We start from the raw sequence: 15,060 nt of genomic DNA on the forward strand, positions 1-15,060 counted from the left end.
GGCAGTCCCTGCCATTTGCTTGCTAAGGAGAAGACGGCCGCGGCAGCCCCTGGCCTGCCTGTTTGCTGGATAAATTTTTTCTTTTTTTTTTTTTTCTTTTTTTTTTTTTCAATTTTTTTTTTTGTCATTATTGGTTTGTCTCGCTCGCGCGTTTCCATAGGAGGCAGCGGCGGCGGCTGCTGTTTCGCCCCCATCCACTGCATCTCTCTCAGGTCGCGCAGTGGGTTCGCATAGACATATATATCTATAGGTCGCGCTATGCCAACGAGTAGATGGCGTTGACTGGGGAGGTGGCTTCCGAGCTCTCGTTGCCTTCCGTCTCCTCCTTGTCCTTCTTCACCGTGTACTGGCCGATGAAGGAGCCGTCCTCGTTAAACTGCCCCTCGCCCCCCTCGCCGTAGTCCACCAGACTGTCGTCGCTCTCCTGCTGCTTGATGGTGCCGTCCAAGGAGGTCTGGCTGTTGGGCAGCGGCTTGTTGTCCTCGTCGCTGGGTGGCACAAGACAGACAGACACAGCGAGAGTTGAGCAGCGGGGCTCGCAACGGGGACACGCTTAAAAATCCAGGGCTGGATATTCAGGATTGATCCGGGGTGGGCAAATCGGCTGCAGGTGCCGGTGTTATACGTTATAAATATCCCTTCCTTGTCATGAGTTATGCTCTTTTCCTCCTCTCTGCGTTTCACCCAGCTCATTCCACTCTTTCCTGAGGTCGGATTTCAGGTTTCCGGGTAAAAACACACTGTCTAGTTTAGGTATTTGCATGCACCGGGGAAGCTTTTCAAAGCACTGCAAGGGGGCATATATAGGATGCCAAGTTCTTTGCAGCTCCAAAATGAGAATTTACCTTTCCAAGCTTATTTCTGAGCATCTAAGCTTGTTTGTTCAATTCGTTTCCCCTCTCCCTCCCTTTTTTTTTTTTTACTGGAAAGATTAAGCCAAGTCACTGAAAAAAATACATAGTTTGACCCATAGGAAAAAAAAAATCAAGCCTTTAGAGAAACCCTTTTTAAAAATGGGGCAAATCTATGTTTTCTAGGGAGGGTAAGGACTTGTGTTTCATAAATACAGATCATCTCGCACTGAGGACGAGAGTGGATTGCTATATCTAAAACCTGATTTTGGTATCAGCCAGTTGTGAGCTCGTGTTTGATCCCACATCCAGCAGGCAAATTGGGCGCTACTCCCCAGGACGTCATGAACCGACCCAAACCCACCCACTCTTTCGGGGTTTTTTGTCTCATTTTTGAGCTCAGGACTTGCAAAACTTGCTCCCCGCTTTGGCACGTTACTTGCTGCTTTATTTTCCTTAAAACTGGGCAAACTAGCAGCCACTTGCAGGTTTTATTTGTGGCGGAGGAGCCCCTTGCTTGGGCTGCAGGGGCGCTTGGTGCCCCCCTTGCCTGGTAAAACTCGCAGCTTTAGCTCTCGTTTCGGTGCCCCGGCACTCTGTAAATTCAGACTAATACAAAACCGCCCTCGGAGGGCTTGTGTTAACTTGGCATCACAATAAAAACAGACTTGTTAGCTTTGTAAGCAGCTCCTTTTGGGGAAAGAATCGGTCTGCAAGCGGGACCGCCGGTTAGGAAGGGCAAGAAGTGTCAAGCAGAGAGTGGCAAAACCCAAATGCTTCTGTCTGAAAGGTCCTTAGGGTCAAGTGGAGCTCAATCTAGAGCCAGATTCTCCCTAACGAGGGGGTTTGCGGTGCCAAAGCCCAGGCAGTGAATGTCCCAAAGCCGGTTTTGGGTTTTACCCCCCTGGTTTTACCCCTCTCCATCAGTCTGTCCTACTAGTGCATTAGGAGGCTGAAGCAGGTGGGCAGCAGCAGCTGGGGGTGACACCCCCCGGTTAAAAAGGGATTTCTGTGGGATTTGGTGACACGTGTGTTAGAAATCCAGAGCCCCCCGCATTGAAACCAGTTGGGGAGGGAAATGTACGGAGCATTTCCAAGCAAAATGCAACTTTCCCGGGACGTGAGGGCCGCCCCGGAGTCAGCGCGAGTTAGACGGAGCTGGTTTAATGGGTTAGGTGGGAACGGGGAGAGGGAGGGGAAGAAATATTTTCAGCTATGAAAGAAAATTGCTAGAAGGAAGGAGGAGAAAAATAAAAATAATAATAAAAAAAAAGCTAAATGTGCCGGACTTCTGGCAGCACGTGGTCCTACCTTTCAAGAGACCTTCATGGTCCATGTGGATAGACCAGGTGAAAAGGAGAAGAAAGAATGGGAATAAAACAGAGAGAAGCAGAAAGAGCCTGATCAGAGAGAGATATGATGAGGTATGCATTCACAGGGGCAGTGCTTTTCCAAAAGAAAAAAATAAAAACAAAAAAAGGGGGAGGGAGGGAAAGAAAAAAAGTCACTGCATTCCTCATGGAGCCGGTTGCCTCGTTATACCAAATGGAGCTGGGAGGTTGTCCGGAGCGGGCTGAGCCGTGCTGGCCTCCCTAAGCGAGCTCCCGGGCTTAAACAGGGCCGTGAAACCCAAGGGACCCGCTGGGATGGGGCCGAGTGAGCGGAGCTGCCTCAGCCTTCGTCCCTCTGCTGGGTCTTCCTCTTGGGCACGAGGGCGCCGGCGATGCCGAGTGCTCCTGCCCGCACCGCTCTGGACCTCTCCTGCCCTCCCCAGCGCTCGGATGCGTGGCCAGGATCCATCCAGCTCTCCATTTCCACTGAGACGGCCACATAGGCAGCGGCTGGTGCTGCTTTCAGAGGCCGCCGGCCTGAATTGGGTCTGAACTGGAGCCCGGATGGTAAAAAAAACCCTCAAGTTCCCCTTGCCAACGGCCCCCGTTCCCGCCGACTCCCCCACGTGCTTAAACATTTGGTATAATGAGGCCCAGTCACTGGCACAGAACATTGGCCAAGGATAATGGTGCCCTGCGTTGCAAAGAGGCTTTGCAGCTTAGCCTCTGCCCGGGCAAAACCATTATTCTGTTAGTGGCACAGAAAGAGGTGACAGTGTCTCCTAATTACAGGCTGCCGAGATTGGGAAGTTGGCATGCACGGGGCATTGAGGACGGGAGGGATGACGAGAGCGTCTCAGACATGCCATGGGGAGGTGGGAAGGGGGGCCGGCGAGGAGCTCACGTCAGCTCGGATCCCGTCCTCGCTTCAGATCCTAATTGCTCCCTTCCTTGAGCGTAACATTGCAATCATTTTGCATCTTAATCAGCCAACAGCATTTCTGTATCAGTCCTTCAAGCTCACCTTCCTTTCTGCCTCCTTGAGGGAAGCTGCCTTCCTATTGCCTCTCCCAGGAAGCCTGTTGATCCCGGGAAGGAGCAGGGATTTTTTTTTCTGTTTGCTCTTGGGTTTTGCTTCATTTTTTTTGCCTTTTCTTCCCCATGGGACAGCGTGATTGAAAACAGCGGGTGTTTTGGAGCTGGCTGCAAGCTCTGCCCCCAGTTGGGTAGCTAGAGATGTCTTCTCTCAGGGTCACATCCACTATGAGGAAGGGGGCAAAAAGCTCAGCCCTGTGGACCATGACCCCCACATCGCTGCCCACGTCATAAACATGGGTTATTCCTGTGGAATGATGTCCACGTTGCCTGTTGGCACCTTTCTTCTGCCTTCTAGCTCTTGGGAATGAGGTTGTCCAGACGTGTTCAGGCTTCAGCTAAGTGGGAGCCACTGGGCCATGGGGAAGAGCATTCCCATGGCATTCCTGCCCGCCGCCTGCCCTGTCATTGAGCTCCCTGCGTGGTGCATTCCTGAGCATTCCTGAGCTCATCCCGGCGCGCCGTGAGCCGTGCTCGGAGCTCGGCTCCCTTCTCTCTACGGAAGTGACTGTGTGTTGGCAGAAAAAGCATCTTTCTCTCCTGTAATTACGTCGCTGGAAACACCCTTCCGTGTTCCCCATGGGACAAGGAGCAGACGGGCAGGTGTGTCCCGCGCTCCAGGGCCATCCATGGCTCCTCCACCCGTGTGGGAATGTGCCTGCCCATCCAGCTGCACTGGGAGGACCCCGCTCCAAGGCTCCCAGTGCCACTTGTCACCACTAAGAGCAACAACTGGACCTAGCAGGGAAGGAGAAGGAGTTCTTGCTGCTCACATTGCTGCTCTCTGGGATTTATCTGTAGTCTGCATCGTTTCACAGGCCTTGGAGAAAACTGGGGAGCTTTGGCTTACGGCTCCCTTCGGAAAAGCCCAGTCACTACTGCAATGTAATTACAACGCTGCTAATGATGTAAGCCTGACATCCTGAAGAATGCAGTTCCTCTACCTTTCCTTTATATCTTAGGGTGCAGGTGGATCTATTCACTTTGCTCATTTAAGGGCTTTGGTGGAGCACGTGTGGCTTACTGCATGTCTTCTGAATTGTAAATAGACCCTTCCCATCTTTGCTGTCTCGATTTGAGTACTGGTAATGACATACGGTTTAATTAACCTCTGCTTTCAAGTCGGGAGGAAAACACTTCCTAGCCTAATTGGGCTTTGGATTCAGCTCGGACAGAAAGGTGCCTTGTAATTTCTTAGAGAAAAGCAAAGCATAAAACCTGGGAATATCCAACCCAGGCATCAGCCAAGCATGGATCCGGCACCTCTTTCTATTCCTTGGAAGTCACAAGGAGATAAAGAGGAGGGTGAGGGTGGCGCTGAAGGTGAGCGGGTGTGGAGAGCACTTGGTTTGAGGTAGGTGGGGAGTCTGGAGGCAAAGCAGATGCTCTGCTCCGAAGGACGTTGTGCTGGGAAGAGGCTGGTCAGACGGTGGTGAAAGCAGAGCTGGCAGGGCAGAGTCCACTGAAGAGCCATTGTAGGGTTCCCTTGAGCATCCTCCAAAAAAGGCTAGGCCTGGACCCCTAAATAAACACCCTTAAGTGCTTTTGGGGCTGATCTAAGTATAACTTGAGGTGTTTCTGTTCTGGGCGCTGCCTTACAACTAGGAGAGAGGCTGAGCTATAGTTGAAATTGCCTCTGGCTGCTTCAGAGTCAAGTGTGTGTCATTAAGGTGGAGTCTCCTTCTCTGGAGGTCTCCAAACCCGCCTGGATGCCACCCAGTGCCACATGCTCTGGTGTCCCTGCTGGAGCAGGAAGGTTGGACTAGGTGATCTCTGGAGGTCCCTTCCAACCTCAACCACTCTGTGATTCTGTGAAGGTTGATGTGCACCTGGTGAGAGCTGCGTCCCAAGCAGCTGGTGTCAGCCCCATGTCCCTGTCTGGACACATCCTCCCAAGAGGAGGGACAAGGAAAGAAGGAAACCACGAGAGCACCTTCTCAGACTGGCAACTTTTCCTGGATTTCGGGCAAGGAAACGTCCCCTTTGGTAGAGAACTTGCTGAGAGAAGGAGGCAGGAGGAGGGAGAAAGACCTTCCAGGATGGTGTGGGGCACCTGGGCGCTGGGGTTATGGGGAGAGGGGGCAGCAGTGAGGTCTGTGATGGCTGCAGAGCGGGGCGGATGGGGCAGGGGGGGCGCAGGAGCACACATGCCACGGGGGCACGTACCTGTAGTCGAACGACCCATCTTCCACGTTCTTGTCCTCGGGATTGAGGTGCTCGTCCTTGTTATCTCGCACTGCGTAAGCAAGCACATGGCCAACATTTATGATAAAACCCAGGGTAAAAACTAGAGGCACCAGGGCACAAGACCCCGAGGGGGCTAGAGAGGATATATTAATTGAGGAACCAGGGCTAGAGAGGATATATTAATCGAGGAATCTTCCTAAGCTGCCTTATCATTGCTTTGCAAAAAGTTAATGAGATTTTTGCCAGAAAAGATCTTTTTTTTTTCTAGAAGACGCTGAGCAAATGGGCAGATTTTCAGGTCAGGCAGCACAGGAGAGCCCGGCTCTGCTGCACAGCACGGAGAACTCGCCGAGCTTTAATTCACCAAAATGCTTCCCACTAATCATAGCGTTCATTCTAGGGAGGAAGAGAAGCCTTTTTAATCACAAGCATCTATCTGAGAGCACTGCAATTGGATTAGCTCCTGGAAGCCTGGAGAAGCTGAAACCCCAAGCCTGAAAAAATTGCTGTGTGCGGTGCTCTTACCTGGGTATTTTCCGCCTCTGCTTCTCTTAATGAAGCAGACGATGAGGAGGATGAGAACCAGGAGGGCTATGGCACACATCAGCCCGATGAACCAGCCTTGGGTTGCGATGTCCACCTGGTTCTTGGTGTAAGCTGGAGAAGTTGAAAGGACAAAAAGAAACCCGTAAGGGACAGACCACGACAGCAGGGAGGAATAAACCGCTAGGAAAACCTCAGTCCTTCTGTTTAGAAGGATGCATTTTAGGCAGTGTATTTGTGTGTGGGAGTGTGTTGGGCAGGTTGTCCGAGGGTGTAACACAGGAATGTGGTTTATGGCTTTTTTTAATGATAGATCAACGCAGCTTTTGAGCAATAGCTACGCACAGCAAAGGGCCACAACATAAAGTAAAACCTAGCACAGACCAGTGAGAAAAACGCATTGAAAATAACGTCAAAAGAAGCTGGGTAACAGATTTGATCTTTCCTTTCCGGTGCCTGAAAGCAGCCCTGGAGTTGGCTGCCGTGCAAAGCGCAGAAATAAACCTGCCCGAGCAATGGCTAAAAGACTGAATCCCTGCCATAAAGTTGCCTGGAAGAGCACCATGAAATCCAGAGGGTTGCTGAGCTCTGCAGTGCTCATTAGCAGCCTCGAGCGGGGGGAAATCCTAATTCTTGGGGTCCACTGGGGACAGGGACGATAGGGAAGAGCTCTGCAGCCCGTGTCCCTTTGTGTGCACGCGAGGGTGGCCGAAGTTGTCACCCCAAACTAGAAGAAGCCAGAGATGGTGCTCGGCCGGCTGTAGCCATCGCTTGTGAGCCATGGCACGTGCATGGGCCATTGGGGTGGGCAGTGCCAGCCGGTAGGAATGAAGGCAATGGAGACCATCACAGTGGGCATCTCTTCACTAGCCTTGGGTTCCTCACTGGCTCAGGAAGGAGACGTGAAGGCCCAGCAAGACTTGGCCAAAAGGTGAGCGATGGGGACGCGGTGGCGGCTGCAGAGCCCCAGTTGGCGGCAGGTCTTTGACCAAGGACAACCGGGTGCCAAAAGGCTGAGCTGTGGTCTGACAGCCCTGAAAAGTCCTACCCGGCTGCTAATGGCCACGTTCAACCACTCGTACCCTGAGCTGTTATTTGCAGCATCCCTACGCGGTCAGACGGACAAATCCAGGCCCTATAAATAGCAACAAGCTGCCGTTTTCTGGCTCTCATTGACATGCACACGGCATTCAGCAAGACGGAGCAGAGGAGAAAATAACCTTCAGGGCGGCAGGGGGGCTTAATTTAAGCAGCCTGCAGCGCAAATCGAGCGAGGTATTCCTGGCAGGAGCGAGGACTGGGCGGGAGGGAGCTGGGATTTAGCAGGGGGTTGCCCGAAATGGGAAATACCGTGCAGGGAGCATTATTTTATGGATGCTCAAGTGACAAAAACCAGCTTCAAATGAGATCTCTGCTGCTGGTCGTAGCTGGTCTTGGCTGCTCTGGTTTGCAGTGCTGCAGGATACTGTAAGGGCCACACTATTGTCTTTATTGTGTTTTACTGCTCAATTATTTAAGTGAACGCAAGCCATCCCTCCTCTCCAACCCACATGGATGTGAAAAGATGTGAAAAGGCCCTTCCCGTGGCTCAACTCCACACACAGCTGCAGAACTTGAGTGGGTGACTTTGTTAGTCACCATATGAGGTAAAAAAAAGCATTTTCCCCACCCCAGTGCATCTATCTGAGCAGCTCAAGCTGAGGGGCTGTGAGCGGTACAAGCAGTGACAAGCCAGCTCTGAACATCCTTTTGCAGAGGGCTCTGAGCACATCGTGCCCGGGAAATGGGAGAGAATTGGATTTAAAATCCGCCAAATCCTGCACGAGGAGCCGTAACGGAGGATCGGCCCCGCGTTGTGCCCCTACTTGGCTTTTAGAAACATGAATACATATATTTAGCGCATAAAGAGTACATAAAGAGGCCAGAGAAGGGAGGGTTATTCAGGGAAGCTACGACCAGATGCAGTTTTTCAGCCTCCCCATCCCAAATCCAGAGGCCTCTGGACCAGGGTCCAGCTCCTCAATTCCCGCCTCGATGCTGCCAGCACCGACTGCCTTTCACAGCATTTTTAGGAACAATCTTCAGCTTCTGCCTTTGCTACAGCCTGGCCCAAGATTTGTGAGTGAGATCTTTACAAAGGGTCCTAGGCCTATGGCAAAAACCATCCTCATCATCTTCATCACGGCATGAACTTCTCCTGCAGAAGTAGCCTTAGGTACCGACCTCCTAGGGAAGATGGGGTAGAGGTTGGTTGTGTAATTTGGCCCTTCTGCTGCTTTTCCCTCTAATGCTGCTCCATTTAATATTTACCTGAGCTAACCAGCCCTCCAAGATGTACTTAAAACGGAGAGAATGAGATTACCCCGGAGCGGGGCTGGCAACTGGATTCAATTAACTGAGTGCTGGGGGAGGAAGGGGGAATAAATCTGAGCCTTGAAATGGGAGATTGTATCAGCAATCCCGCCAGGATATTGTCTTTAAAAGGCAGAATGGAGGGGTTCGTCGAGCGCCAAGGCAGCCCGCGGCGGCTGCTTGGTGCCACCGTGCACATTGAGGCTGCTCTTTGCACGGCGGCGAGCGTTTCGGGTGCCGAGTCGCTCGGGGACCTTGCGGTAGGATCGCGGCGCATCATCAAGGTGCAATTATAATTGCCGTCCCTCCCGAGAAAGGCGCTCGTGACGACAAAAATGACAGTCGCGGCGAGCTCGTATTTAGAGGAAACGAACGCCTGTCGTTGCGGCGCGCGGAGGGAGAAGATTAAGGCTGAGGATGTTTTGATTTGCTCTAATGTAAGGGCAGCGCCAAGGGTAAATAATAGGAAGCAGCTGTGGGATGGAACAGGTATTGAGTTAAAAGCAACTGCAGGAACTGGTTTCTTTTTAATTAATTCTAATCTTTTGATAGAAAACACCTGGCATCTAATAGTCATGGCCTGTGTGCCACTAAAAAGGTCTGACTGTAATCCACTGGTGAAAGATCAGCAAAAACATATGCTTTTTTTTTGTAGAGCTGACTTTTGGGTTAGTTATAGTGATTATTCATGTAGAAGTGCTGTAGATCAGAGGAAGTTTTACTGCATTTTTCACTAGAAAAGCTGGGCTTCAAAGATCCCTGGGATAACCAAGTCTTCTGTCCTTCCATGCCTGACTCTTGGCAATTTTTAGCTCTTTGAAAATCATTTCTTCTATTTGGGTGGCTATAATTTTCAGGATAGCCTGGTGCAGAGCTGGCAGCTAAGTGTTCAGGCAGAGATGCAGCCGGGGAATCTTGCATTAATGCCTACGGTGAAACCCTGGAGTGAACCCTGAGCAAGCCGTCGCTATTTCCATTTCCTGAAGCTCCCCAAGCGTGACCAGCGACGCCGTGCAAACACAGAAAGCCTCCTTCCGTGCCTGGGGAAGTCGGGCTTTCCGTGGCATCCAGTGGGCAGCCTCGGAAGCCTGAGCTATAGGCTGAGGATGCTATAGGATGCTATAGGCTGAGGATGCTATAGGATGCTATAGGCTTAGGATGCTATAAAAATCACCCAGGTGCTAGAGCTGGAAAATGGCTCGCGTAGCGAGATGCCAAGTTGCCAGAGGAAACATTCCAGGTATCCCTTCCCCTCTGGAATGCCCTGTGCGTGACTGTCACCAGGGCCTGGTGCAAAGGCGCCGTGTCCCCGCTCCGCGGCACCGTCCCGTCCGCCGCAGCCCAAGCGACGCCCGCAGTGCCGAGCGCCGACGAGGGGACACACCAGCGGGCAGACCTGCTCTCCACCCTCATTGGAAGCCCCTTTCCGATGGCTGCGGTGGCAATAGCAGGATTGAGGGGGGGGGGTCCCTTTGCTGCGCAGGGTGGCACGGCCACGCGGCGCTCCAAGGTGGCTCTTCAGCACGGCCACAGCTGGCGGGGACATCGGCCCATGCAGGGACAGCGGCGGGGACGGAGCGACGCGCGCGGGCGCCCTCTCACCTGAGCTCGTCGTAAAGGTAATGTAAGAGTGCTCGCTGGGGCTAGACCATATGGGGAACACCCACAGCTTGTACATCATGCCCGGCGTCAGGTTAGCCAGCTGCACCGAGGAAGGGGTCTGGGCTTTAACCGGGATAGATCTCTCGGTCTTGTTACCTGAGGAACAGAAACCGCACATCAAACCCGGCGGGCCGCAGCGTGCGGGGGCATCGCAGCGGCCGAGCAGGGACAACGCGCCGCGATGCCACCGGCATCTCCGGCCGCGTTCCTCACGCGGGGCAGAAGGGAAGAGGCCACCTGAGAATATGGGGGTTTTTTGCTGCATCCCTGCTGGGAGCACTGGAAAATGGGAGTATGGACAGCTCTCCAGCACTCTCCCTACTCCTGGGTCCCTTTTTGGCTGGAAGCGCGGCCTGGGCTTTCCAGCCTCACGATGCAGGGGGCAGCTCGGGCGCTTGGTGCGCGGACCCCGGGTTACGGGAGAGGATTCACGTGGTCTCGCTCCTAACTGGAGCCCAGACTTTGCTGCACGAAGGCTGGAGATTTTGGAGCGAGGACGGGCCTTAGGGGAAGTGCTTTCAAGTAGAAGGCGCATTTCTCTCTTAAACAATGTTGTAAGTAACCAAAAGCAGCTCAATGCCAAGAACTCTGTGCAATGAGTTTCTTTTAAATGCCTCTTTCGAACCGACCGTGTGAGGGCTGAAATAGCTGGGACATAAAGTCAGAGCTAAGCAGCCTTTGCCTAGCTCGTAGCAAAACAACCCCCCAGCAGCGGGAGAACATCTTTTTGAAACAAGGACTAAAAGGCTTGAGCTCCCAGCCTAAGCCTAGCCTTGCAGCTTTAAGCGACACGTGGTATCTGTCAGGCCAGGAGGTTTGGGTCATAGAGAATTCTGCCAACTCCAGGTTCCAAAAGGCCCCTGCGCTTTCTTTAAAACTCTCCTCCAGTTTATGCAGGCCTTATTTGCCTTTCCTTAAAGATTTGTCCCCCTTCACATATATATATATATATATATTCCTCTCTCGTGCTCCGTGTGGTCCGTGGCATCATTCCACACTCAGATTGCCTTGGAGGTGGGGTTGAAACGCTGGGAGCTGGCAGGATCTCTAAGGGCATCGCCCCCCGGTAGAGTCCCCACGCGATCTGATGCTTACTGGTGATATACTTAACCACAAAGTCAGTTCCTGCAGAGTAATTGTGGCTCCAGGTGATGTTTGCCCAGTTACTATTAGCCAAAGCTCTTATGTCCCATATGGACGATCCATTGGTGGCTGGTGGACAGGTTAGAAGAGGAGTTAGTATTTTAGGTTAGGCACGAACGGGACCTCATCTAGCATCTGGCACTGGTTAAAATCTTACGGGATCATTCCTAAGGATCACATCTCTACCTTTAGCCTATGACGATGCCTAAGGAAAGATGCATTTGTCATAAAATCCCCGATTTTAAACCTCCAAGGGAAGCGGCGTAACAAGACCCAACTTTTGGGGTCTTAAACAACAACCAACTGTTATTTAAGCCCGACTGCTCTCAGCTTCTCTCTGCAGTCCTAAGCAGGTTGTGGCCCTTCTGGGAGGGCCTCAGCCCCTAGGAAGATCCCCTGGCTCCACTGGTGCCCAAAGGCCGGCGCGAGCCGCAGGCACGAGCGCGCACGGGCCACTCGGCACGCGCGGAGCGGCGCTGCGCGTCCCGGGAGCTGCACGGCAGCCAGCGGGGCGGCCAAGTCACTCGTTTCTGATTTTGAAGCTGAGCAAAGGCGACAGCGCAGGAACTGCTATTTCGAGCAACATCGAGCTAATCCACTACCTTAGCGTGCATATACGTGACTGAACAATTGACACCTTAGCCTCCTTCTTTTTGTTGTTCCCGGTGGCGTTTTTGTATTTGCATTTATTTATTTATTTATTTATTCATTTATTTACTTTTAACTGCAGCAGTTGCTCTGCTTTTTGGCGTGGCCCAGCGCAGATTAGTAGCTTCAGCCGCTGCAACGAGGGCAGCTACCCGGTGTGTAAGAAATTGCAAGGGAGAGCCCGGTGCTGGGGAGATCAGGAGAACGTGACCTAGAATCCGCGGTGCAAAGGCGCCGGGCGCCTGCCACGCCGCTTCCCTGTCCGCCTGCATTACGGCTCGGGCTCTCTGCGCGTGTCCTCGGGCTGCCCCGGGACACTCGCTGCTCCCCTTTCATTTCCTCCCGTTTTAGCTTCTCCCTACTGGTTTTAGCTTCTTAACCTACAGGTTCCTCGCCCTGGTTTGTGGCAGTGTCCCCTCCCGGGGAACGGCTGGCTTTGGGTTAGGGACAGTTTCTCCTGCGCTTGCCGAACGCAGCTGCGTCACAGCACAAATCTTGCAACGCTGCTTCAGCACCAAGCAGTTATGCACAGGGATATGTTGCAGCCGTAACCCTTGATCCAGTTTTAAATTGATTTGGGGCAAAAAACCAGGCAGCTCCTTGCAGGGGTGCCACTTATTTGCAACTGAGCCACTTTGCTTGGCACCTCACCGCACAGTGGCATTTCTCACCTGCAGACTGCAGCTTTTCTTAAGCAAATGAGTGCAGCGCAGGAAATGTGCTGCTAATTCACAGACCTCCTGCACTGCAGAGAACCTTTCACATGGAGGCAGGGCCTGCTTGCATTTTTTTTTTTAACCATTCTGAGCTAATCTTATGTAAGAATGTAAAGCAAGAGGGCTGAAGTGCTTTAAATTCCTTGCGTTAAGTGGGTGTCAACCCTGGTATTCATTATTATTAACTCCTTTCTCTCTCCACTCAAAAATAACAGGCATTTGTGTAACTTTTGTGGTTGTGTTTTGGAGCCTATATTATCCAGCAACACAGTTGAAGTCTTCTGATTATGCTCCCTTCTGTTATTAGCTATCTTTTTAGTAACTGAAGTATAACTATCCATCTAATTATCCATTAACTGCAGTTATTGCAGTGTTTGCTAAAGCCAGGCTCATAGAGACGCATCTCTGCCTATGTATCAGTAAACCACATATAGGAATAGGCGTCCCCAAAAAGGAGCTGGCTCCTCCTGTGCTAGCTGCTTGCGTGCTCAAGTTATCCTGGCCGCCTAAATCCCGGGAATACACCTGCGTGCTGTAATTTTAGCCACTTTCCTGTGGGCTATGGCTGCGTTGCATTACAAAGAGCAGCAGCACGAACCACAAGACTCCTATAAGCGGTGACAGCTCTCTCGGTGACAGCTGACGTGCTAGATTCAAAGCGACATCTTCTCTAATAACAACCCCCTTTTCTTCACAGCACTAAGAGCCGGTGCAACCATAACCCTCCTAAGAGCTTCCTTAGGCTCCTCCACCTCATTCCCAAATGCTCCTGTGACTTGAGCATCCCCCGGGAGGCTGCATCATCCCCGGGACTCGGGCACAGGGCCCGAGACCAGGAGGATGCCCCAAAGAGGAGCAGACCCCAAACTCCCCGGGGCCGCCGGGACCCTTCGTCCCCGCATCTTTGCTGCCTCCATCTCCATGCACGGCCTTTCCTGGCGCCCTGGGAAGCCTTTTCCCTGCCTCGTCTTGCTCGGAGCGGGAAGCTGGGGGCTTGCAGCACGGATAGGGGTTAGAGGAAAGAGGAAAGTACCCAGCTCCTGCTTGGTGGTGGCTGCCGCCCGCTCTGCTGTGACTGTGGTGGTGGCGACGGTGGTGGCGGGCACAGTGGTGGCCACGGGAGTAGCAGCAGTAGTAGCAATAGCAGTAGTAGTAGTAGTAGTAGTGGTAGTAGTGGCGGCTGTAGTGGTGGCGATGGTGGTGCTTGTGGCGGCTGTAGTGGCGGCGATAGCGGTGGCGCTTGCAGGGCTGCTCGGGCTCGCGGCGGTCGGAGGCAACGCCGATGCAGCTGGCAGAGGGAAAGGCCAACAGCGGCGTTTTGGAAGGGCTCCTTCCTCCTCAGCGCTCGCCCTCCTCATCGCCACGGGCTGCGCCCGCGCGACAGGGAGCGGAGCAGCGCCCGGCGCTCCCGCAGCGATGCCGGCGGCGTTCCCGCCGCTCCGCTCCCTGCCACGCTCCTCCCCTGCTGCAAGGAGGTAGAAAGCCCCTTTTTTGTTATTTTTTGGCTCAATCATCCTCGGTTTGGGTCAGGGCCTTCATCCTCGAGGGATAGGCACGACCAGCATGGATTTGTGCTCTGCTCTGCAGGTGCCCTGGGGCAGCTCCAGCTTCAGCGGTCACCAACAGGACCCCTCAGCCCCACAGCTATCGAAAAAACAGCACGAGGAAAGTGTGGCTGAAAGCTCGAGCAGAAAACGCCACCAAAAAGGCGCTTAAGTGGCCTCAGCCAAGCGAGCTGAGGTCCTCCCTGTGGTTCCTGCATGAGTTTGTATTTCCTTAGTGCAGCTGAACGCATTACAAACGCCCAGGGCGGGCACGTGGAAACTGCTCTTGCAATAGCACCCACACAGCAAGAATAGTTCCAGGAAAGCACTGGAAAGAAAACCCAGCACAAAGCCGGGTTTTCCTCCTTCCCCGGACCAAACTAGTGGCCCATTCGGGGTGTATCAGACAGGGGGGCTTCTCTGTGAAGGTGCAGCTAGCTTGGGGACAGAGTGGAGCTAAGAGCCAAGGGGGCCCTGCCCCTCGCAGCCCTTCCAGAGAGGAGCAGCGGGTCGGCCAGTCCATCTGCAGCGCGGCTGCAATGAAATCACAGTTACCGGCACATATCGAGCGGGGGAAAAAACAGAATTAAGTGCCCAGGAGAGCGAATTAAGCGGCCGGGGGCCTCCCCGGGGCATTGCAACCGCGACCAACAGGCAATTGCAGCCAGCTTCATGCAAGAAGGCAGCACGGAGAGCAAGCCACCCGCCTCGTCCCGCTGCTGTCCCCCGCGCCAGGCACAGCCCAGGGCCCTGCACGGGTGCAAGGGGTGCAGGAGCCGCCCAGCCCTGCTCCTCACGGCTCCTTCCCTCTCCCCGTTACTCAATGGGGCTGTTGGAATCTCCTGAGGCTCCGTGTTACAAAAGCTTTCCTTGCGCTGAGAAATATCATCATCCATCTGCTGATTCCTGGCATTTTTCTGGTGGTTGATGAGTGTGGTTTAGTGTTGCCGTTAGCACAATTAACCCCTTTGCAAATTGCAACGCTGCA

At 53.1% G+C, this 15,060-nt stretch overlaps 1 protein-coding gene across 15 annotated transcripts in view; it reads right to left on the reverse strand.

Moving 5' to 3' along the window:
* Positions 1-121: 121 nt before the first annotated feature.
* NFASC (neurofascin) overlaps positions 122-15,060 on the reverse strand; it is a 42,982-nt gene continuing 28,043 nt past the window's right edge. For 5 of the 15 annotated variants that reach the window (XM_026053180.1, XM_026053185.1, XM_026053184.1 and 2 more), the window contains 3 exons: positions 5,990-6,121; positions 5,444-5,513; positions 122-488 (listed from right to left, as the gene is read on the reverse strand). In XM_026053180.1, the coding sequence (XP_025908965.1) occupies positions 257-488; positions 5,444-5,513; positions 5,990-6,121 (434 nt within the window). In that variant the 3' untranslated portion in view covers positions 122-256. Of the gene's footprint in view, positions 489-2,162; positions 2,175-5,443; positions 5,514-5,989; positions 6,122-9,961; positions 10,118-11,116; positions 11,234-13,561; positions 13,817-15,060 lie in introns of all 15 variants that reach the window. The other 10 variants (XM_026053179.1, XM_026053177.1, XM_026053175.1 and 7 more) reach the window with 5 other exon arrangements.

This window comes from Nothoprocta perdicaria, unplaced genomic scaffold (genome assembly GCF_003342845.1).
Source record: "Nothoprocta perdicaria isolate Ctin4 unplaced genomic scaffold, notPer1 scaffold_97, whole genome shotgun sequence".
Taxonomy (NCBI): Eukaryota; Metazoa; Chordata; class Aves; order Tinamiformes; family Tinamidae; genus Nothoprocta; species Nothoprocta perdicaria.